Raw genomic sequence first — 23213 nt, forward strand, 5'->3', positions numbered from 1 at the left:
GTCCAGTTTCCCAACACTAGTTGTTGAAGAGGCTGTCTTTTCCCCATTTATGTTCTTGCCTCCTTTGCCATAGACTGGTTGACCATGTAAGCATAGGTTTAGTTCTGGGCTCCCTTCTGTTGCATTGATCTATATCTTTATTATTGTGTCAGTACTGTACTGTTTTGTTATTACAGCTTTGTAGCATAGTTTGGAATCTGGGATTGTGGTATCTTCAGATTTGTTCTTTTCTCAGGAGTGCTTTGGCTATCTGGGGTCTTTTATGGTTCTATACACGTTTAGGATTGTTTGTTTTAGTTCTGTGAAAAATACCATTGGCATTTTGATAGGGATTGCATTGAATCTGTAGATTGCTTTGAGTAGTGTGGACATTTTATTTTTTTTTAAGATTTTATTTATTTATTTGACAGAGATCACAAATAGGCAGAGAGAGAGGAGGAAGCAGGCTCCCCGCCGAGCAGAGAGCCCGATGCGGGGCTCGATCCCAGGACCCCAAGATCATGACCCGAGCCAAAGGCAGAGGCTTTAACCCACTGAGCCACCCAGGTGCCCCAGTGTGGACATTTTAACAATTTTAATTCTTTCAATCCATGAACAAGAGTATCTTTTCATTTATTTGTATTGTCTTCAGTTACGTTTATCAGTGTCTTATAGTTTTCACAGTACAGGTCTTTCATCTCCTTGGTTCAGTTTAGTCATAGGCATTTTATTCTTTTTAATGCAATTGTAAATGGGATTATTTTTGTAATGTCTGTGCTGATTCATTATTAGTATATAGGAATGCAACAGATACCTGTAACTTTACTGAAATCATTTATTAGTTCTAATGGTTTTTGGTGAGTTATTTAGGGTTTTCTATATATAATATCATGTCACCTACAAATAGTGTCAGTTTTATGCCTTACCTATCTCTATGCCTTTTATTTTTTTCTTGTCTGATTGTTGTGGCTAGGACTTTAAGAACTCTGTTGAATAAAAGTGGTAGGAGTGGACATCCTTGTTTTGTTCCTAATCTTAGAGGAAATGTTTCCAGTTTTTCACCATTGAGTATGATATTAACTGTGAGTTTTTCATATATGGCCTTTATTATGTTGAGGTATTTCTGGTTTTATATTGTTGTGACCAGAAAAAGATGCTTGATATGATTTCAGTCTTTTAAGTTCATTGAGACCTATTTTGTGGTCTAACATGTGATTTATCCTGGAGAATGTTTCATATGCACTTGAAAAGAATGTATATTCTGTTACTTGGGGATGGTTTGTTCTGTATCTGTTAAGTCCATCTGACCTAATATGTCTTTCAAAGCAGCTGATTGATTTTCTGTCTGGATGATCTATCCATCAATGTAAGTGGGGTGTTAAAGTCTTGTACTATTACTGTATCACTGTCAGTTTCTCCCTTTATGTCTGTTAACATTTACTTTATATGTTTAGGTGCTCCTGTGTTGGGCATATAGACATTCATAGTAGTTACACTGTCTTGGATTGATCTCTTTATCACTATGTAATACTCTTTGTCTCTTGTTAGAGTTTTTGTTTTAAAGTCAATTTTGTCTGATATAAATATTGATAACCCAGCTTTTTTTTTTTTTCTTCTATTTGCATGGTAAATGTTTTTTCCATCTCTTCATTTTCAGCCTATGTTTGTCTTTAGGTCAGAGTGAGTCTCTCATAGGCAGAATATAGATGGGTCTTGCTTTTTCATCCATTCAGTCACCTCCTTATATCTTTCACTGGAGCATTTAGTCCATTTACATTTAAAGTAGTTATTGATAGATATGCATTACTGCCATTTTGTTAATCATTTCCTGCTTGTTTTTTAAATTTCTTCTCTTTTCCTTTCTTCCCTTGTGATTTGATGACTTTCTTTATATTATGTTTGGATTCTTTTCTCTTTATTTTTTGTGTATCTATTACAGATTTTTGGTTTGTGGTTACCATGAGGTTCATATATATTTGGCAGACTGTATTGTGGATGGTTGCTTAAATTTGAACACATTCTGAAAGCACAGGTTGAGAAATTTTATGGCCTCTGCTAATACTTGGAATTTCCTAGGACATTAGGGGTTTTTAAATAATTGTTGTGGTCATTTATAATCTGTATTTAATTTTAGGCCATTCATAGAAACTTCTGTTTCTAAAAGTACTTCCCACACTTTTTAAGTAATTTCAATGGATTAGCAGTTTTCTCTTGATTTTGATGTGGATTACCTATGTGTATATAATTCCTTGAATGGTATTTACTTAAGAAAAAGGGATATTGAAATGTATTTTTTCTGTCTTGAATATGTAAGAGCACTGATGTAAACATATTTGTGTGACCAGAGTGATTCTCACTGCTTTTCAGTGACGCGGAGCAGACTGCACCGATGGAAGAGACCACAGCAGCGGAAGAGTCCCTGGGCCCCCTGGAGGAGGAATCTCCAGCCAAGTGGGTATTTTGTTTATTTTCCCCATGGGTTGTTGTTGGTCTTTTTCTTAACGATTTCGATTTCTGAGAGTCCTTCACAGAGCAGGAAGCTCACCTTTTATTATATTACAGAAAGTTGACCTTGATATATTAATGAATAATGGAACTCATTAATAATTCAAATAATCTAATGGCTGATTATTAATGATAACTAATGAGTTAAATTTAGGTATTCCAGTCAGTGCCGACAACCACTTTTTCATCAGCAGCTTGTACTGTAATTAGTCTTCTTCTTATCAGGACCCTCATCTTTTGTCCCTTTATTCTCTGAGTCCATCCTCCCTCTTGTCTTCATGGAGCTTAGGTCCCTGAACCACCTCTAGCATCCTTGCCCAGTCCTTAAACCCTCTTGGCCTTGGATCTTTTGTTATGCCTTGCTAGCAAAACCTGCCTCCTGGGTGACCACTAGCTGTCTTGCCTTCTCTCTCCCTGAACCTTCAGGCTGAGCGCTGCAGCTTACAGAGCAGAGCCAGCAGGAACCCCTGTAAATTCTCAATCCCCTGCATTCTGAAATGAGCCCTCAACACTGCCCAGCAGTCCTCTCTTCTTGGGCTTACTCTTTCTCCCACCGTCTACGATGATCAGTTCCATCCTTCGTGTCTCCTGGAAACCTTGACATTGCCCCTATTTCCCCCTCCCCCTCTCTTCCCCATACCCACACCTCCTCCTCTTTCATTTTCTGGATACAGCTTTGCCTCCTGTGTCACACAGAAATTGGGAGCCATCATATGGGAACTTCATCATCCTTCCACTCTGAAAGGTACAAACCAGCCTGCCCCGGCATGCCTCCAAGCCTCCTTCCCTCACGATAAGATAAAGGCACCATTTCTCCTGCCACTTGGTCAGGCTCAGGATCCTGTTCCTGTGGAGAAACCTCACCCTATCAGCTCCCTCCTCCCACTTTGGTCTTCATCAGCAGTTTAAACATGCTCAGCATCTCCTATTTTACATCTCTACTCTTGCCCACCTTCTCATTCAGCTACCTTTCTCAGGGTTGTATGTACTCTTTCTTCATTTCCTCTCTTCTCATTTAAGCCTCACTTCACTCCAGGTCTGGCTCTGTGCCCATTGCCCTTTGGAAACGGTCACCACATGTCCCCCCACCTAACAGATATTTCCATCAGTGTCTTTCTTGACCTGTCAGAGCATTTGGCTTTATTGATTTCTTCTTAAGCTTGCGTTCCCTGGTTTCTGTGATCGCTGTACTCTTCTGGTTTTCCTTCTGCCTCTTAGCTCCTCCTTTACAGACTCATCCTTGTCTTTCTGTCTTTTAAAATGCCGTGTTCTTCAGGGCTCTGCCACAGGCCCTCTCTTTAGTGTCCTTTATAGGATCCCACGCACCCCTGCAGCTTCAGTCATCATTTATGTGCGGACTCCAGACTCTGTCTCTGGCTCCCACCTTCGGCATGGGCTCCTCGTGTGTATGTCTAGCTGCCTACTCTGGACACCTCACCTCCCCGTGACTATTGCAGATGCTCCTCCTGTTCCACGTGTCCAAGAGAATTCTCATTAGGTGTTTCCATCTTGGGGAACAGCCTGTCGCCATCCATCCAGTTGCACAAATCAGAAACCTGGGAGTCATCCTTGATACTTCTTTCTTCTTGACCCCCTTCCTTCCCCTGAATGCAGACTGTCACCCTGCCCTGGTGATAGGTACCTTCTCACCTCCTCTCATCTCCACTCCTCACCGTCCTGTTGTCCGACCTGTCACCCCAGCTCCTGACGGGGTTTCCTGCTTTCTCACCTTCGACCAGCCGTTTCACCCTAGCATTCTGGTTGTCACGTCCTCACCCCTGGGGCAAGACCCCAGTAGCTCACTGTCCCTTTCCTGCCCCTTGATCTGACCTTTACAGTGCTCCATGGCCTGTCCCCCTCAGAGCCCTCAAGTGCAGCTGCTCATGCGCCTTCTGTGGGTTCAGCACATGGCCCCATGTGGTGTCCTCAAGCACCTTTCTTCTGCCACTGCCCCTGCCCCACACAGGCTGGAGTGCTTCTGCAAGTGCTGTGGTCTGTTTTTTCCTCTGTCTCACCTCCAGACCCCCCCTTCACTGATTTAACTCTTACTTGTTCTTTACCTGCCTAGAGGCAAGGTGTCCAGTGGTCAAGAGCACAGATCCCTGGCCAGTGTGTGGGTTCACATCCCAGCTCTGCCACTTACTAGTCTGGGCAAGTTATGTATTCTCTCTGTACCAGTCATCTTCATGTGTAAAATGGGAGTAATAACACTACCTACATCCTAGCTTTGTTACGAGGACTGGTTGGGTGTGTGTTTGTGTCACAGGGGCCCTGGCATGTAGTTAATGCTGTACAAATATCTGCTGTTATTATTCTCCTTATTGCAAGAGAAAAGTGCCTCAATGAGTGATGATCATGAAAGCTGTTAACTTACTATTCGGAACAACTAAGAAGTGTATTGAAGTAAAGAAATAAATTAGCAATACAAATATTTAGACAGCTAACTAAGGAAGTAGATTAACAGTTAATCTATTGTTAACTAGGGAGCAAGTGAGCTAGCTAGATACCTTCAGGAAAAATATAACTTTTTTTGAGCCAATAAACCACTTATATAAATTCGGGCTATGTAAGGCAGAATGATAGTCAATGATAGCATAACTCTAATCTACGGAATTGGTTGAGGTACTCTAGCTTTCATAATATTAGACAAAATAACTCAATTGGTTACTCTGAAAGACAGAATAATACGTAGTGATCTGGGGGCAGTCTCACTGTCTGCAGGATCCTAGCAGAGCTAGCTAGCAGACCCCCCTCTCTCCTCTGCTGACTGCAGCGGACAGGCAGTGTCTAGTTCGAACTGCAGGGGCTGGGCTGTGGCTAAGCCACGTGGCTGTCTGCTGACCCACTGTGCTATCAAATTCTTGTTTCTGCACTGCCCAGTCAAACTTTAAAATTATCACTAGGATTCCTATTAATAACAGTTTTTTGATAACTTTCAAAATGAGGTTTGTATTTGAGAAGTACATCCGATGGCAATGATGCTGTCTGATCGCCACCGTATCTGAAAGCTGAGCTCACACTTGGGCTGTCAGCACTCAGCCAAAACGAATATTCAGCACACGTGTCAGTTTAGAACTTCCTGATAGATTAAAGTACCCTCACTTATGCTCAAACATACACCCCAAAGAACATATATTTTCCTCAGATTGGACACATTTTGTTGACAGATGTGCTGTGCCCTTCCTTTTCTTCCTTCCCTCCTTCCTCCTTTCATTACGGAAGTATTACTTGTCCGTTATCACACGGTGTTCTGTCTGAGGATGTTTGTGACGACGTCTTGGGAGTATTTTGCTACAAGACTCTAAGAATAAATCTCACATTTATAGAGCATTTGCTGTGTACCAGGAGCTGCTTTAAATGCTTCCATGTCTGAACTCCTTAACCCTTTGCTGCCTCTCAGTGAAGGAGAAGACACTGTTGCTGACGTCGTGGAGAGACATAGAGGTGAAAGGACCTGCTAAGCATCGCAGAGCTAGCATTCAAACCAGATGTTGTCAGACATCCATGCTCTTACCTGTAGTGGGTGGTAGGGATGGTTGAAGAGTGCGTGTACACCAGTTTGCTCTGAAGAACTGAAAAGGGGGAAGATGTTGGTTCTGTGAGCAGAGGAAGGGCTGGCCAGGGTGGCTGAGGACTTCCCTCTTCAGTAATATGGAACAGTGCTCCCTTCCTTAAAAGTGAAAAAGCCCTTATGAAAACAGAATGTTGAGGAAGCATCATTACAAAATACCTGCAATGGAATATTTTTCATTGTAGTTTGTTTCCAAGTATTTTGTGCTTAGACAGTGAAGAGTGTTATGTATTGAATTTTCTTAAAGCCAGAAAACAGCTCTTTAAAATGTTTATGGCAAATTTCTGAGGCACTCACAAGTTAGCATCAAATTCACTTCCCTTTCAGTACTAGCTTGGGAAGGAAGGAAGAGGTACTGCTTACATGTTAGGTTAAATCCACTTGTCCTGGTTAAGTACTCAGTTAATCAAGTTTTATTTCTAGAACCCACTTTTTTCCCGTTCCCTGCACTCTTTCATATATTGAGGTGAAAAGGTATTGCCTGAATGGCTATTTGGATGTTTGTTGTTACGTATGTTTTCTCTGCCCTCTTATTCCCTAAAGAGCACTGAGTCTGAGTCTGGGCTTTGGAGACAGAATGAGGGATATGAAACTCTGTGACCTCTGCCTCAGTTTCCTTACCTGTAAAATGGAGTTATTAATTGGATCTAACTCATGGGATTAATTATCATGACCAAATTAATGTGAAGTACTTTGAATAGCATCTGGCACCTAGTAAGCACACAGTAAATGTTAGCATTATCGCCTCATTTATTTTTAAATAAAGTAACAGTTGTTGAAACAGTTCTATTCTATAACTTCACCCATATAGCAACAAATGTTTATCAGATTTTCACGTAGCATTATTCACCATATAAATTGCAGTTTAGACCACCTTATATCTGTAAGCAGCTTTGATGGAAAATCATCTCCCAAAAGTTTTGATACTGTACCAAGAACTGTGAAGGTCTTTGAATTCATCAAAAGGTGGCAGGGAGGGAGGGGTGTTAAATTTAGAGTGATAGCAATTACAATGCTTTTATAACTGTTAGAAATATAACCACTTTTGTCCCTCCTGGAACCGAGGGATTAATTATACATCTCTTCCTGTTGAAAATCCAGTCTGCTAAAACTGCCAGTAAAAACTGCATTTGGTGCCAATCCAGAGAGCAAATGGGATCTGCCTCACAGAACTTTCATCTAATGGGTTTTTTGTAATAATTTGTAGCCAATAGAGTAAGGTTAAGGAGCCTGTCCTTGGTGATTTCCTACATCTCCCAACATGGCTTGTTGCAGTGACAGATGGTAAAGGAGGATGCTTTGGGAACATCTGTACATACATTCATGAATGGTGTGCAGGGCGATCACTTTCAAGGAGGGGAGCACTTGCCACAAATGCTCTCTTCTGAGCTCCACTGTTTGCTCCACTTTGGGTGTCTGTGTATCATTTAAAGATTGCATTTCTCATATGCCTTACCCTTTTCTGTCCTAGCCCTTCATGCTTAGATATGATATTCTTTAAGACAAACAGGAAAAGTATTCCTTTTGTGGTCTTAACACAGGGTCTGTTCTTACTGAACTTTTTGGAATTTATTAACTTGTATTAGGGCATCTGAGTTGTGATAGAATCCTCAAATTCAGTGTGTCAGTTTTAGAAATCAGAACTAGATTATAGTCTATAATCAGAATGGCATTATAGAAATGCGTTTTACTGGGGTGCCTGGGTGGCTCAGTGGGTTAAAGCCTCTGCCTTTGGCTCAGGTCATGATCCCAGGGTCCTGAGATCGAGCCCCGCATCGGTCTCTCTGCTCAGCGGGGAGCCTGCTTTCCCCCCTCTCTCTGCCTGCGTTTTTGCCTACTTGTGATCTGTCTGTCAAATAAATAAATTTTTAAAAATGAGTTTTATTGATTTCCTAATTCTGTCACAAGTAGCATAAAAGATCTTTACGGATCCTTAACATTTCTTCATTTTTAGATCTGTATTAGAGATTATGTTATAGAAAGATGTGTATAAAAAATAGTACAATGAGCTTCCAACGAAGTTATTTGTCTTAGACTTTTATCAAATCATGGCCATTCTTGTTTCATATATATCTCTATCCATTTCCTCTTCCCCCCAGGATATCATATATCATTCTTAGATGTTTCAGAGTGTTATATCTAAAAGTCTACTCTTTTTTGTTTTTTTTGTTTAAGATTTATTTATTTGAGAGAGAATGATTATGGAGGAAGGGGCAGAGGGAGAGGGAGAGAGGTTTTGTTTTTGTTTTTGTTTTTTTTTTAAGATTTTATTTATTTATTTGAGAGAGAATGAGTGAGAGAGAGCATGAGAGAGGAGAAGGTCAGAGGGAGAAGCAGACTCCCCAAGGAGCTGGGAGCCCGATGTGGGACTCGATCCTGGATGTCCAGGATCATGACCTGAGCCGAAGGCAGTTGCTCAACCAACTGAGCCACCCAGGCGTCCCTGGAGAGGGAGAGAGTCTTAAGCAGACTCCCCACTGAGGACAGAGCCCGACAACATGGGGCTCTCACAACCCTGAGCCAAAACCAAGAGTCAAACACTTAACCCACTGTGCCACCCCGGTGCCCCTAAAAGTCTACTCTTTTTAACTGGAATAGTGTTATATCCCATCTAAAGTTTTTAACAATTCCTTAAATACCTGGGTAGTTTGTCAGTTTCCCTGATTGTCTCAAAATCTCTTTTTAAAACAATTTTTCTGAATTAATATTGAAATATACATCTCAAGGGGTTTATTTCTTATCTCTTTTTAAAACCGTACTATTGGGCGCCTGGGTGGCTCAGTTGGTTAGGCGACTGCCTTCGGCTCAGGTCATGATCCTGGAGTCCCGGGATCGAGTCCCACATCGGACTCCCAGCTCCATGGGGAGTCTGCTTCTCCCTCTGACCTTCTCCTCGTTCATGCTCTCTCTCACTGTCTCTCTCTCAAAATAAATAAATAAAATGTTTAAAACTGTACTATTGAGAGACAGTTCACACCCAGTGAGTGACCTGTGTTTAGTATGTGTACAGTCTCATGAGCCTTGACATCCATCTGTACTTGTAAAGCCATCACCACAACCAAAATGATGAGCCTGTCCATTAACCCCAAAAGGTTCCTTTTACCCTTTGTCATCCCTCCCTCCTGCCCCTTTTCCCCAGACGGCCAGTGATCTCCTTTTTGTCACTGAAGATTAGCTTGCAGTTGCTACAGTTTCCTGGAAATGGAATCACCCACCATGTATTCTTTTTTGCCTGTGTCCTTACACTGAGCACACTTCCGCGATTCATCCGTGTTGCTGCAGGTACAGTGTCCAGCAGTATTCCCTGCACAGACTGTGGTTTCTTTACCTGTCTACCTGCTGGTCAGTTGGGTTGTTTCCAGTTCTCGCTCCTACAAGTGAAGCTGCTGTGAATGAACCATTTGTGTATAAGTCTTTCTGGGATATACATTTTCATTTCTCCTGTGTAAATGCTAAGGAGTGGAATGGTTGGACTACATGGCAGGTGATTATATATAACTTTTCGAGAAACTGACAAACTCCTTTCTAAGGTGGTTGTTCCAGTTTTTATGATTTTTAGCCATTATAATAGGTTTATATCTCGTTGGGGTTTTAGTTTGTTTTTCCCTATTGACTAATGATGTTAAAGCAACTTTTTATGGGTTACTTGCCATCTGCATATCCTCTTTAATAAAGAGTGTTGAAATTGCCCATTTTATAACTGTTTTCTTATTACTGTGTTTTGAGAATTCTTCATATATTCTGGATTTAGGTACTCTATCGGATAAATGATTTGCAAATATTTTCTTCCAGTCTGTGGCCTTTTCATTCTCTTGACAGTATCTTTTGAAGAGCAGCAGTTTTTAATTTTGATGAAGTATACTTTTTATCATCTTTATCTTTTGTTGATCCTGCTTTTGGTCTCAAATCTAAGAAATCTTTGCCCAATTTAATATCACAAAGGTTTTCTCCTGTAAGTTTAATAATTTGGGTTTTTTATATTTAGGTCTGTGATCCATTTTGAGTTGATTTTTGTATACAGTGTGAGGTGGAGATCAACGTTCCTTTTTTTTCCTTTTTTTTAAAGCATATGTATATCCAGTTATTATAGAACATGAAACACCATTTTAAAAAAAATCAGTTGCCCATGGGACGCCTGGGTGGCTCAGTTACTTAAGCTTTTGCCTTCTGCTCAGGGCATGATTGCAGGGTCCTGGGATCGGGTCCTGCATTGGGCTCTCTGCGCAGTGGGGAGCCTGCTTTTCCCTCTGCCTCCTCTCCCTACTCATGTTCACTCTCTCTCTCTTTCTCTCTCTCTCCAAATAAATAAAATCTTTAGGGGAAAAATTCAGTTGCCCATTCATGTCTAGGCCTCTTTCTCTACTGTGTTTTGTTTCATTGATCTGTTTATTTTACACTAATATTACAATATCTTCATTATTCTCAAGTCTTAATCTGTATGTTTTTTCTTTCCCTTGCAATTTATTTGTAAGAATAAGAAATTGGATCATATGTCCAGAGTCAGAATTTTACTGAGTGCCTCCCTATGGACAATGGTATGCTGGTAAATATTCAACATCTGGCTCTCTAGGATGAAAAAGCCTGGATCTGTTGCACTTGCTGGTTTCTGTGGTATAAATATTCCCATTATGGCTGATTTAAAACTACCAGTGTGTCATCTGAATGCAGAGTCGGGAAGAGATGTGCAATAGTACATTATTATGTAACATTTCCACAATTCATATACATTAGTATAATTAATCCCAAGAGCATAGATAAAAGTAAAATATAGTGAAATTCACTACTAGGGAATAGTGAATTGTGATTATTTATTATCTTCACTTTAATATAGTTAATTATAAGTTTATATAATTTAATTTTTAATAGTGGTTAATAGCTCACAAAATTTGTGAAAATTTAACAATTAGCTGTGAGCCAGTTCAAACTAGTGCAAGCCAGTTGCAACACAGCATTGCTTGCTTATAGAGTAGTTGAACATATTCTCTGTCCCCTGGATTTTCTGTATTTCCTAAAAATTAATAGTGAAAATCAGAGGTTTGATAAAATTCAGGTTCAGCTTTTTGTAGGCTTGTTTCGTAGGTTTTAGAAGGCTGCTGGTCATCATTGCCTTTATGCATTACTTCATTAAGGCTGCACATCGGCAATAGTCTAATAATCTCATTCTTTCTTCACTTACTAGCCGGCATGAATGGTAAAGAAAAAATTATACCTGGAACTAGTTGATTACAGTGAGGTAGAAGTTTGTTTAAGAAATGTATCATGAGTCTGGCAAACTTCCTTATGAAAGACAAACTGTGGTTTGGAGAGAATAAGCAACCTCCCCAATGTCACAAGCTGTTAGACGGTCAAGCTAAGGTAAAATACACAGCTCTCTAATGCCAAAGCTTACTCTATCACTATATCATTAAGTACCTTTTATTGATCTATTTTTAGAATAGTGAGTTGGTTTGTTTCCCTATCATATTTCTGAGGTGCAGGTGATTTTTTCTTAAGTATCATTTTGAGGGGTGCCTGGGTGGCTCAATGGGTTAAAGCCTCTGCTTTCAGCTTGGGTCATGGTCCCAGGGTCCTGGGATCGAGCCCCGCATCGGGCTCTCTGCTCGGCAGGGAGCCTGCTTCCTCCTCTCTCTCTGCCTGCTTGTGATCTCTGTCTGTCAAATGAATAAATAAAATCTTTAAAAAAAAGTATCATTTTGAACTTAGAGATTTAAACAAATTTACTGTGTTTCAATCCACTGATTTTTTTATTCTTATGGGTTCTTAAACTAATCCATTTTTTAGCTAGAGGAAACTTCTTCAAGTTGATTCTTAATCCTTTACACACACATTCAGTCATCTTTAATGGCTTTCTTGGTTTGGGTAAGATGTGTTCTGATCTCATCATCTATACTTCCTACCCAATACAGAATATCACACAAGAGTCATTTTTCCAAAGAGATCCATTTCCCCTTAATAGAATATGGGAGTTAGAGAACACAGTCTGAGCACTAGGGGTGCTCAGCTACTAGGTTCTTGATTGTTTCTAGGACATTTAAGTATATAGAGCTAAGAAATACACATACACACACTTTTTAGATAAAATATGAGTTTATTATTTCCATTTGAAATTTAAGACTACAAGTTTTTAGTGAAGTTTTCTTACATTTGTTTCTTTTTTACTTCCATGCTGAAAATCCCAGTTGTCAGTAACATCACTCACTTGCTACTCACATAAGTAACAAACAACATTACCAACACTGTGTCCAATAATATGATTACTAAAAAGTTATATAGAGGGAAATGAGTAATCAAAGTCATATTAAAGACACTTTAGTTTCTCTGGATGGTTATATCACCAACGTGATAAACATTAGGCTACCTTGATTAATTTTGTTTTCAAATTTTAGAGATTGAATTTTAACTTAAATCTATTTTATAATTATATAAAACATTGGTGTTTCCAAAGTTCAGTCTGATAAAACACTACACTTTCCAGCTAGCTTCTATCTGTGTTCTTTCTCTGGCCTGTATTATAATTTTTAAAAATAAAACCTATGTGTATATAGGTTTCCCCTGCTATCTGAAAGTAGGGCATTCCTTTGAAACATTTTGTAGGCCAAAATGACATCAAACGAAGAAGTGAGTACCATTAATTTATATTAAAAGTTTTTTGAGCATTCCTAGGCTCCAAAATTAACTGCTTGGGCTTTTCCAATACTTTAGGACACATCTTGCTAACATGCACAGTAGAAATTGAGATAAAGCACAGATGCTCCAGACACAGTTCAAAGCTGTCCACTTGATGCTGAGATAGACTGAGTGGAGTTCCTGGGCAATGACTTTGCTGAGGCTCCTCTCGCTGCTCAGGAGAGGAATAAAAGCTGAATACTATTTTTCACTTTTTTGGCTTTTCTCATAAAAGCAAAAGTCCTCTTTGGATTTCTTTCAGTTTGCAGAGACTGGTGTTGAGGTGGGCTTTTGTAAAAGCTTAATGTGAACTTCTAGAAAGTGGGGGATACTTGATACATTTGTACGTCTCACTATTTCAGTGGTGAATGGTAATGTACGTTCCACTTTGCTATTTCATGAACATACCCAGGAGATGCTCTCCAGCAATATATAGAGATAGAGAGAGAGTCTTCATATTTACTATCCATAATTTTTCTACCAAATTTCTCTCTAGATGAGTTTGGGTTGTTTCCACTGTTTTGCTATTATAGATTCTTAGGCATATATATACATACACACACACACACACACACACACATATATATTATAGATTCTTAGGCATATATATATACACACACATATATATGTATATATGTATATATGTGTGTATATATATATATTTGTATGTATAAAAATAAGTGTACATTCATCATTTTAACAAATGCATATACTTGTAGAACCCAAGCTCGTCCATCAAGATACAGAATATTACCACCGTGCCAGAAAGTTCCCTCATGCTTCTTCAGAGGCAACCACTGCTTTGATCTTTTTTCTACCATTTGCTTGATATTTTAAAGTTACTTTATAAATATGCCTGTTTTGGATGCTCTATGATTAGGTTTCTCTCTTGATTTCTCTAATAGTTTTCATGTCATTAACCTATAACCTAGGACCATAAGTTACATTAGCCCTTCTGTGAAGGTATTATATATAGATTTGATTGCCTTCCCACTCATCATCTAATTTTTTTTCTTTTAAAGTTTACTGAGATATGATATCCATACTATAAAATTCAACCATTTAAACTGTACAAGTCAATGGTTTGGGGTATATTATGTTGTTAATTTTTTTAAATGGTGGTAAAACATATATAACATAAAAACCACCATTTTAACCATTTATAAGTGTACAGTTTAATGGCATTAATTCCATTCACACTATATGCAACTGTTACCACCATCCATCTCTAGAACACTTTCATCCTCACAAATATAAACATTGTATCCATGAAATAGTAAATCCCCATTCCTTCCTCCCCTTAACCCCTGGTAACCTCTATTCTATATATCTATGAATTTGCCTATTCTAGGCACCTCATATAAGTGGCATATTGTATTTGTCTTTTTGGGTCTGACTTATTTCACTTAGCCGTATGTTCTCAGGTTCATCCATGCTATGGGATGTATCAAGGCTTTATTTCTTTCTTTTTCATATGTTTTCTTTTTGGTGCTAAATGCACGTAACATAAAGTTTACAATTTTAATCATTTTAAAGTATATAACTAAGTGATAATTACTGCATTCACAATGTTATGCAGCCATTACCATTATCTATTTCCAGAACATTTTCATCACCCTGTACCCATTAAGCAGTCCTTCCCTGGCCTCCCTGCCTCCAATCCCCGGGGGCCACTAATCTGCTTTTTGTCTCTATGAATTTGCCTTTTCTGGATATCCCATATAAATGGACTTGTACATAAACCTCCTGTGCCTGGTTTATTTAGCATGAGGTCTTCAAGGTTTATTTGTGTTGTAACATGTATCAATACTTCATTTCTTATAGCCAAATAATTTTCCATAGTATTAGATATACTACATTTTGTCTATTCATCAGTTGATGGACATCCACGCTGTTTCCACTTTTTGGCGATTGAATTAATGCTGCTGTAAACAGCATTATTGAATTGCCATATGTGGCACCATTTGTATTTTCACATGGGCATATGTTGTCATTTCTCTTGGATATACACCTAGCAGTGATATTGCTAGGTCAGATGGTAACTCTAGATTACATTATTAAGGATTTTCCACACTGTTTCCTTCCTTCCTTAAGATTTTATTTATTTATTTGACAGAGAGAGACACAGTGAGAGAGGGAACACAAGCAGGGGGAGTGGGAGAGGGAGAAGCAGGCTCCCCGCTGAGCAGAGAGAGTGCCATGTGGGTCTTGATCCCAGGACCCTGAGATCATGACCTGAGTTGAAGGCAGACTTAACGACTGAGCCATCCAGGTGCCCCTGCCAGACTGTTTTCCAAAGTGGCCACACCATTTCGTATTCCCGAGTTCCAAGATTCCAAGTTCTCCATCTTCACCAGCACTTGTTAAATGTCTTTTTTTATCCTGATGATCCTACTGAATGTGGAGTGGGTATAAGTCATTGTGGTTTTGATTTACATTTCCCTTATGGCTAATGATATTGAGCATCTTATTGGCTATTTTTAAATATTCTTTGGAAAAATGTCTATTCAGAGCCTGGCCTATTTTTCAGTTGGGTTATTTCTCTTCATTGAGTTGTAAGAGTCCTTTTTGTATTCCAGACATAAGTCCGTTATCAGATATATAATTCGCATATATTTTCTACTGTTCCATGGGTTTTCTTTTCACTCTCTTAATGGTGTCCTTTGCAGCACAAAAGTTTTCAGAAGTTTTGGTGATGTCCAGTTAATCGACTTTCTCTTTTGTTGCGGACACTTCTGGTGTCACCACTGCCTAATCTAACTAAGGCCATGGATATTTATGCCTGTGTTATCTTCTAAGGGGTTTGTATGTCTAACTCTTATACTTATGTAAATGTGTGAGGTAGGGGTCCGACTTCCTTCTTTTGCGTGTGGATATCCTGTTTTCTCAGCATCATTTGTTGAAAAGACTAGTGTTTCTCCTTTGAATTACCTTTGGCACCTGCTTGAAAAAAATCAGTCTATCGTAAATGTGAGGATTTATTTCTGGGCTCTGAATTCTAGTCCATCAATCTATCGATCTGTCTTCTGTTTTCTTTTAAAATTTCATGAATTTAAAGAGGGTATTTACAAAATTATGTATTTGTAACCCACTGTTTTAAAACTCTTTTCATGGTTACCCATATTTGTTTTAACATAACAACTCCTCCCTTTTCTTTTGCAGTTACCTCATTTTGTGTGTAATGCCATCTGTGAAGGGACTGCAGGGAGGTGAAGTGTAATGTTAATGGGATGGTGATGTTCCCATTTCTCAAAGACAGCTTTGAAACAGACAGGAAGTGGGGTGCCTGGCTGGCAAAGTTGGAGGGACATGTGGCTCCCGATCTCGGACGTGTGAGTGGGAGCCCCACATTGGGCATAGAGATTATTAGGAAAGAAAGAAAACAAGAATTACCTTCAGTTGGCAGTGATGGCATAAAATGATTAAAATAAGGAAGTTCAGAGATTGTCTTACCTTATGTAATTTTGAGATGCGGGATCATGAAGGTATGCTAAACTAATAGTAACAACTTTGTCTTTAAGAAAAGACGTTTTAGACCCATCAAAAACTTCTGCTTCTTCATAGAGTTCCTGAATTGGAGTTAGAAGAGGAAACTCAAGTTCAAGAGATGACCCTTGATGAGTGGAAAAACCTTCAAGAACAGACAAGACCAAAGCCTGAGTTTAACATCCGGAAACCTGAGTCTACTGTCCCTTCCAAAGCGGTGGTGATACACAAGTCCAAGTATAGAGATGATGTAAGCATGACATTTTCTCCTCTAGAGGTAATCTCCTAGATTACCTTACTAGAAACCAAATGACCCTTTCCACTTCTAGGGTGAAAATGGGACATTAGTATTTGGCATTCTTTTTTTTTTTTTTTTTTTGAAGATTTTATTTATTTATTTGTCAGAGAGAGAGAGAGCGAGAGAGCGCGCGCACAAGCAGGCAGAGTGGCAGGCAGAGGCAGAGAGAGAAGCAGGCTCCCCGCTGAGCAAGGAGCCCTAGGCGGGACTCGATCCTAGGACCCTAGGATCACGATCTGAGCTGAAGGCAGCGGCCCAACCCACTGAGCCACTCAGGTGTCCCAGTAGTTGGCATTCTGATTTCTACCTAGGAGTAATCAGATACGATGTGTGCCTAATTTTATCTGTATCTCTTATCTGTATTGTTTGTAAAAAGAGTTGAAACCTGACCTATTGACACTTCATACAAAGCAGTTGCTGTGACAGTGCATTTTCTGCTCAACCCAGAGCTGTGCTTTGTGCAAATACTGTGTGTTAATGGCATTTCATTTTTGTCTCAAAAGAGAGATACGGTGTTTCATGAACAATGCCATTTCAAGGGATAACTGCTCTGTATTTCATGATAGAGTAGTTTCAGCTCAAACTCTGCATAAGAGCATTTAATTGGGAGTGATTGATCCTCTGAAACGAGCTGCAGTTCTGTGCTCTGTGCATTGCAGCAGCTCCGCCTGTGGGCCTGACTGCTGAGACTCCGGGGAGGAGCTCCCGAGACCAAGCGGCGCGGTCAGGATCGCTCACAACTCAAGGCATTCTTCCCTCTTGTGAGGGCCTCATTTCTCAGTTTGTGTTCAGCCCTTTTTTGGAGCCTAAGCTTTGGAAAGATCTTCTGCATAGATTGTTTGGATGGTCAGCGTGTCATTTAGTCACATTCCATTTATGTTCCTGAACGTAAGGGTCCCCTGAAGCATTCATTGCTACAAGTCCATCAGCTAGCTGGGTTGGCTCTTTTCCAATTCACTTTTGTTTTTTGTTCTGTGGCATCGTAAATAAAGCTTTGCCTCAAACAAATGTGCTGTCAGGATGTGAAGTGTGTAGTTGACAGGTCAGGCGAAAACAGAAGCTGTTTGTCCTGCATCCACACCAGATTCACCCTCTCTGCCTCCAGAGAGAGGTCTGGAGCATCTGAAGCACCTGGGTGAGCTGACTCATGCAGCCTGGCCTCAGGAAAGCGCATGTCTTTGGTCCTTGGTAATCTTAGGGCACTGAGGGTTTTAGCCAGGAAGTGTTCTGAAAGTGATAAAAGCCCAATCGTGGGGTCACGCATTTACTTTGTGCTGGGGACCCTAAGAAATGGAGCACTGCAGTGGTCTTTCCTGTTTGCCAAGTCCAGACCAACAGCAGCCTGTGAACTGAGCGGGGCCTTTGCTCAGCAGCCCTACGAGGTACCACTGCCTCCCCCAGAGCCTGCAGTTTTCTACAGCACGTGCTGGGCAGTTAATTTGCCTCTTGCTGTTTTTTTTGTGTTTGCCTTTTTTATACCAGAGTGCCAGTGCTCCTGAATTGTTCTTTCTTTCACCGTTTTAGCTTCAACAGTCCATTTACCTAAGTTGCAGCTTTGAAGGCAATCTGAGTGTTAAACATGAAATCTGAAATGAACATGTGGCCAGAAGGGCTTGATAAGTTCAGGGAAGCTTGATTCCGTTTCCTGGATGAGTTGTAGGCATGTTTAGCATTATAGCACTTTGGATATTTCTCATCTAAGACTATCGGCATATTTCCTATAGATTTATATTTTACTCAAAAGGGAGAGGTTTGTTTTATCTTTTACTAGGAATCGAAGCCAAATCAAATTTGGAACAAGATACATTTAATAGAGTTTTCTTTTAACAAGACACAGAATTTATTTGACCTCTTAAAATGTCATTTCTCAAAGTATCTTGACTGATACCGTTCTTAAAAAGCAGCTTGAGTTCCTTCTGCCGCATCAGTGGCGATCCTCCGATAACCGTACTCTGTTGTTTTACTAGTTCCCTATATTTTGAGTCAGAATTGTTTATTGTAAATCATGCAGTTCTTAACATATGGTATTTGTACAGTCAGCACCCACATTGAAAGGAGTTTTTCCATCAAGTTCTATTCTAGGAAGGTGATATTTCCTTATTTATCAAAGTAGCATTTGTGAACAAATAAGACAGAAACTAAGACTTTTAAAATCTTAGCCGAAATACATTTAGGTACAGACCATTCATATCGATTGCTATTAGGCACGTCAGATCTTACATCTTAACCTGCCAAACTGATAGAAACTTGGTCCCACTTGAATTAATAGTGACTTCAAAGATGTTTGGATGAAGACTGTGCATATGAGAACACGTGGCTGGGGAATGGGCAGATCCCCCCCTTGCTGGAACCAGAGCACCAGAGTCCCTACCTCTGCCTTGCCCCGGAGTCCAATGCTGACAACACACGGTGGGGGCAGCAGGCACTGTCCCACCGTGATGCCATTTCGGCTCCCTGGAAGCATGGCTCTGGGACACTAAGCTGAGTGAGTGTCCATGGAGACGTGTGTGCATGTGATGCTGAGATGCTGTGACTGTTTCAGATGGTAAAGGATGACTATGAAGATGATGCCCACGTTTTCCGGAAAGCAGCCAATGACATCACATCCCAGCTGGAGATTAATTTCGGTAACCTCCCTCGTCCTGGGCGTGGAGCCAGAGGTGGCACACGGGGAGGCCGGGGAAGGATCAGAAGGGCAGAGAACTATGGACCCAGAGCAGAGGTGGTGGTGAGTGTTTGTGTTCTAGGTCCTGAACGGTTTTCTACAGGCAGCGAGAGGATGAGGATGCCCTGGGCTGTGCAGCTGGGAGGGCCATCAGGGTCTGCTGTCCATCCCTCTGTCTAGTGTGGGTCTGACATCGAGGCATTTGGAACAATGATGGTAACAGTACGGACATTGTTGGTACAGACCATTCAGTAGCCCCAGCCTCCACGGTCACCAGGGAGAACCACTGCCATGAACAGAGGAAAATGCACTCATCTGCATCAGACAAAGGCTTGGGATCCAGTCAGATCACCTGATGGTTACTTACTATGATCTGATTGTATGCCCTGTGCCCTTATGGTGCTTTCAGGGCAGACAGGACCTTCTGTAAGGCTTCAAGGCCTCCTTGTGACCTCCCCAGGCTCATCATCTCACCTCAAACCATTCTTCCCTGCTTCTCAGCCAACGCCTCTACCTCTAGTTCTTCAGACAAGCATGTTCCTGACCCCACAGGGCCTTTGCACCTGATAGTCCTTCTCTTATCCCTTTGCTTGCTCACCTAGAGTCATAGACCGTCTGACCTTGCCTCCTCACAGGAGTCTTCTCTGGGCACAATTCCTTCCAGACCAGGTCAGAGTCCTTGAGCAAACAATTTTATTTTTCTCTGAAGCGTTATCTCCATTTTTAACTCTATCCTCACGGTTGTGATTATTGATCAGTATCTGCTGTCTCTACAGTGGATGACAGAAATCATGTGTGCTTTTGCTCACTGTTGGTTTCCCCTGTGCCTCGCACACTCTAAGTGTGTATTAGGCGCTTCATAAACATTTCTAAATATTTTTTTATTTGTTTATTTGACAGACAGAGATCCCAAGTAGGCAGAGAGGCAGGCAGAGAGGGGGAAGCAGGCTCCCCACCGAGCAGAGAGCCTGATGTGGGGCTCGATCCCAGGACCCCAGGATCACAACCTGAGCCAAAGGCAGAGGCTTTAACCCACTGAGCCACCCAGGCACCCCCATAAACACTTCTGAACAAATCTGTACATCCTGTGCTCTTCCAGCTCAACCTGCTCCCAGGCCCCCGCCCCTTCACTGTCAAGGTGCTCTGTTTGGAGATCTGTATTCTCTTTGCTCCTTCACTGAGGCTTATCTCTGGAAGAACGTTCTCTTCTAGAAGCCCCTACCTGACCATGGCGTGCACTCTGCTACCACACTGCAGTGGGAGCCCCTCCTGGGGGCTGTTCACTGGCCACCTGTTGGCTGAAGTTACCACACTGTAACTTCCTCAGGGCTTCTCCCCTGACCTCAGGGGGACCCAGGGCAGCTAGGAACTGTCTTAATCAACCTTGTATCTCCATGTAGTAAACATTCTATATCATGTTTATCGAATGAAGGAAGTGCCTGATACACAAGGGTCACTCAGTAAGGGTTTGTGGGAGAAAGGGAGGGAGGCGGGCACTGCTGGCCATCTTGTAGGGGGGAGAGGAGCGAGTCTGAGAAGGGAGAGGCACCCTTCTGTGTCCCCCCTCTGTGTCTCCTCTTTGTACTGGGGTCCTGCCTCTCCCCAGTGTTTGGGCCATACCCCCCATTAGCGCCTTCCCTGGGTGAGAGTTGGCCTGTATTTCTAGAGGGCTGTGCCCAAGTGGGAATGGGTAAAATGACTGTTGGTTTCAAAACTTTTCTTTTTTTCTTTAGACACAAGACGTTGCTCCCAACCCGGACGACCCTGAGGACTTTCCTGCTCTGGCTTGAGAGAGCCCTATTTCCCTAGCAACCTAAAACAGCGTTGGCGTACCAATGAGAGACTTTTCTTGCTGTGGGGAAGAGAGTCAGACTCTAAGAACAATAGATGTTGCTTTTTCCCGTGTAGTGTGAATTCGTTGCGCTTTTTTGGCCTGGGGGCTGTGGGATAGGGATTTCTCCAGACACAGAGCAGCAGTTCCAGTTGGGGGGTTAGTCTGGCACTTTCCCAAGAAGGTGGAGAATGGCAATTATTTTTTTATTTAAGGAATTCCAAATGAAGTTCAGAAACAATGTTTAAAATGTATATATAGAGATTGTATTGAATCCTCCACAAAAACAGGGAGAGTAAAGATGTAAAATAGAATCTACTGAGACTACTTCATAAATTGTACAGAATTGGAAGGCTGTGTTCTTTAGTATTAGAGGAAATACGCATAACTTGGACCATTAACTTAAAGCAGTCACAGCCTACTTTTCAGAGATGGAGGAATTAAAATACAGCTGTATTTACTGTTTACTTGTAAATGTTACACTCTTCTGGAATTTTTTGAGTTCTGGTTTTCATTTAATAATATTAAGCAGCTAGTGTATATATAGCCACTGGCCACCGCTCTATGACAGAGAATTAGGAAAAGTATTGTTTTTTTTAATGGTGATTTAACTACCTCGTGGTTTCCGTGTGTATGTACACACACATACACACATGTTTAGTATAAATGTGCATATTTAGGGTTCGGGCGGTTTTTAGGATGAGTATTAAGCATATGATTTTTAAAATCATGTTATTTAACCCATCAATCAAGTGAAAGGGGTCCAGGCAAAAGAGTATTGCAACTTAACACCATACCCTTTTCTCCATCAAAACTAGTATCTGAATTCAGCGCCCATGTACAGATGCCCTCCGTCCTTGTCCCAGCAAGACTTGTAAATAACTAGTATTTATTGAACACCATGTGCAGTTTTTCTCACTCAGCCCTTACACCAGTTTGAGTTCCTATTTCTTGCCTGTGGTGAATGTTTGGGGTTAGGGGCCACCTCTGAGGTTCAGCCACTGCCCGAGTCCTGCCCCGCCCAGCAGAGCAAGCCCTGCAGGAGCCACACTTGGCCGTGCGCCCGGGGCGGGAACTGGGGCTGAGGCAGCTCTAACAGCTGTGGGCAGCTGGGGTGATGCTCTCCCCCTTGTACCGCAGACACTCAAGATAACATTTGCCTGTTGTCACCGTTAACATGCTTGTGTTGGAATCTGAACCTGGTCCCAGGATCTGTGCTTTCCCCCCGCTTTGCTATGCTGTTTAAGATGGCTCTGAACTTGAACCCAAGTGTAAATAAAGGTTGGTATTCCCTCCTAACTGTGTATAGAAAGCTGAATCCTTTTGGTCACTCCCAGGTCAAGAGAAAAGAATGTGGAAAAAGACCCAGTAGAAGGAATTGGCTGAACCGCCTGCCCCAACTACATGATGGCTGGTTTGCTCTGGGTGACTGACTACTCATTATTAAATTAATATCTGAGTACTAAGATCTATTAACTGTTTTATTCCCTCTCCCTGGGAAGGACACAAGTGGGACTGCCCTGATCTAAGTTAAGTCTCAGGTGAGTGAATGTCAGGTTTAGCTACAATGATCAGCTGGTACAGCGTGAGGCTGTGTCATTCCTTGGCAGACTTAATGCCGTCACATGAAGTCATCCTGCCTGCCTTGGCTTTGAAAATTGGCATAACGGAGATCCCTTTCAAGAAAATTCTCGTGTTGTAAATAATGCCTGAAAAGCCTGTAGTGCTAGATTTAATACTGTATTTGCAAACACCGCATCCTTCCCAGGCATACTGACATTCTCTACCAGGGGGATGGGGTACAGTTTCTGAGCCTGTAGAAGACTGCTCAGTGGGGCAGGTGGATGGCGGGTTTTGGTCATGTGGTTGTCCAAAGTGCCCTAGAGAAGAGCGAGCAGAAGCAAAGAGCAGGGGAAATCCCTGACACACTGCAGGGAAAAATCAAGAGTAGGCAGGACTGTGTTCATACCTATAAACAAGGGAAGGTCTTCCTGGTCAAAGTTCCCCTACAACTCTCCTTTAAGGTGCTTGGGTGTAGACGTATCATGAGGCAGGCCATGTTTCTAGCTAGTAACTTAACACAGCAAGTTAACCCCACAAAAGAAAACTGACTAGGCCCCAAGACTCTTGGAAGGCAGGGGTCAAGTATGTTTGAACTCCAGAGTCAGGTGTGCCAGTCCCAAGCCCAACTTGAAGGAGCTCACAGTTGGAT

At 41.4% G+C, this 23213-nt stretch overlaps 1 protein-coding gene across 8 annotated transcripts in view; it reads left to right on the plus strand.

Moving 5' to 3' along the window:
- HABP4 (hyaluronan binding protein 4) overlaps positions 1–22465 on the plus strand; it is a 40577-nt gene extending 18112 nt beyond the window's left edge. For 3 of the 8 annotated variants that reach the window (XM_080819412.1, XM_080819413.1, XM_080819415.1), the window contains exons 5-8: positions 2347–2430; positions 16286–16457; positions 19048–19233; positions 20904–22465. In XM_080819412.1, the coding sequence (XP_080675538.1) occupies positions 2347–2430; positions 16286–16457; positions 19048–19233; positions 20904–20960 (499 nt within the window). In that variant the 3' untranslated portion in view covers positions 20961–22465. Of the gene's footprint in view, positions 1–2346; positions 2431–16285; positions 16485–19047; positions 19234–20903 lie in introns of all 8 variants that reach the window. The other 5 variants (XM_080819414.1, XM_080819411.1, XM_080819418.1 and 2 more) reach the window with 3 other exon arrangements.
- The last annotated feature ends 748 nt before the right edge of the window (positions 22466–23213 follow it).

Source organism: Martes martes, assembly GCF_963455335.1.
Source record: "Martes martes genome assembly, chromosome: 12".
Lineage (NCBI taxonomy): Eukaryota > Metazoa > Chordata > Mammalia > Carnivora > Mustelidae > Martes > Martes martes.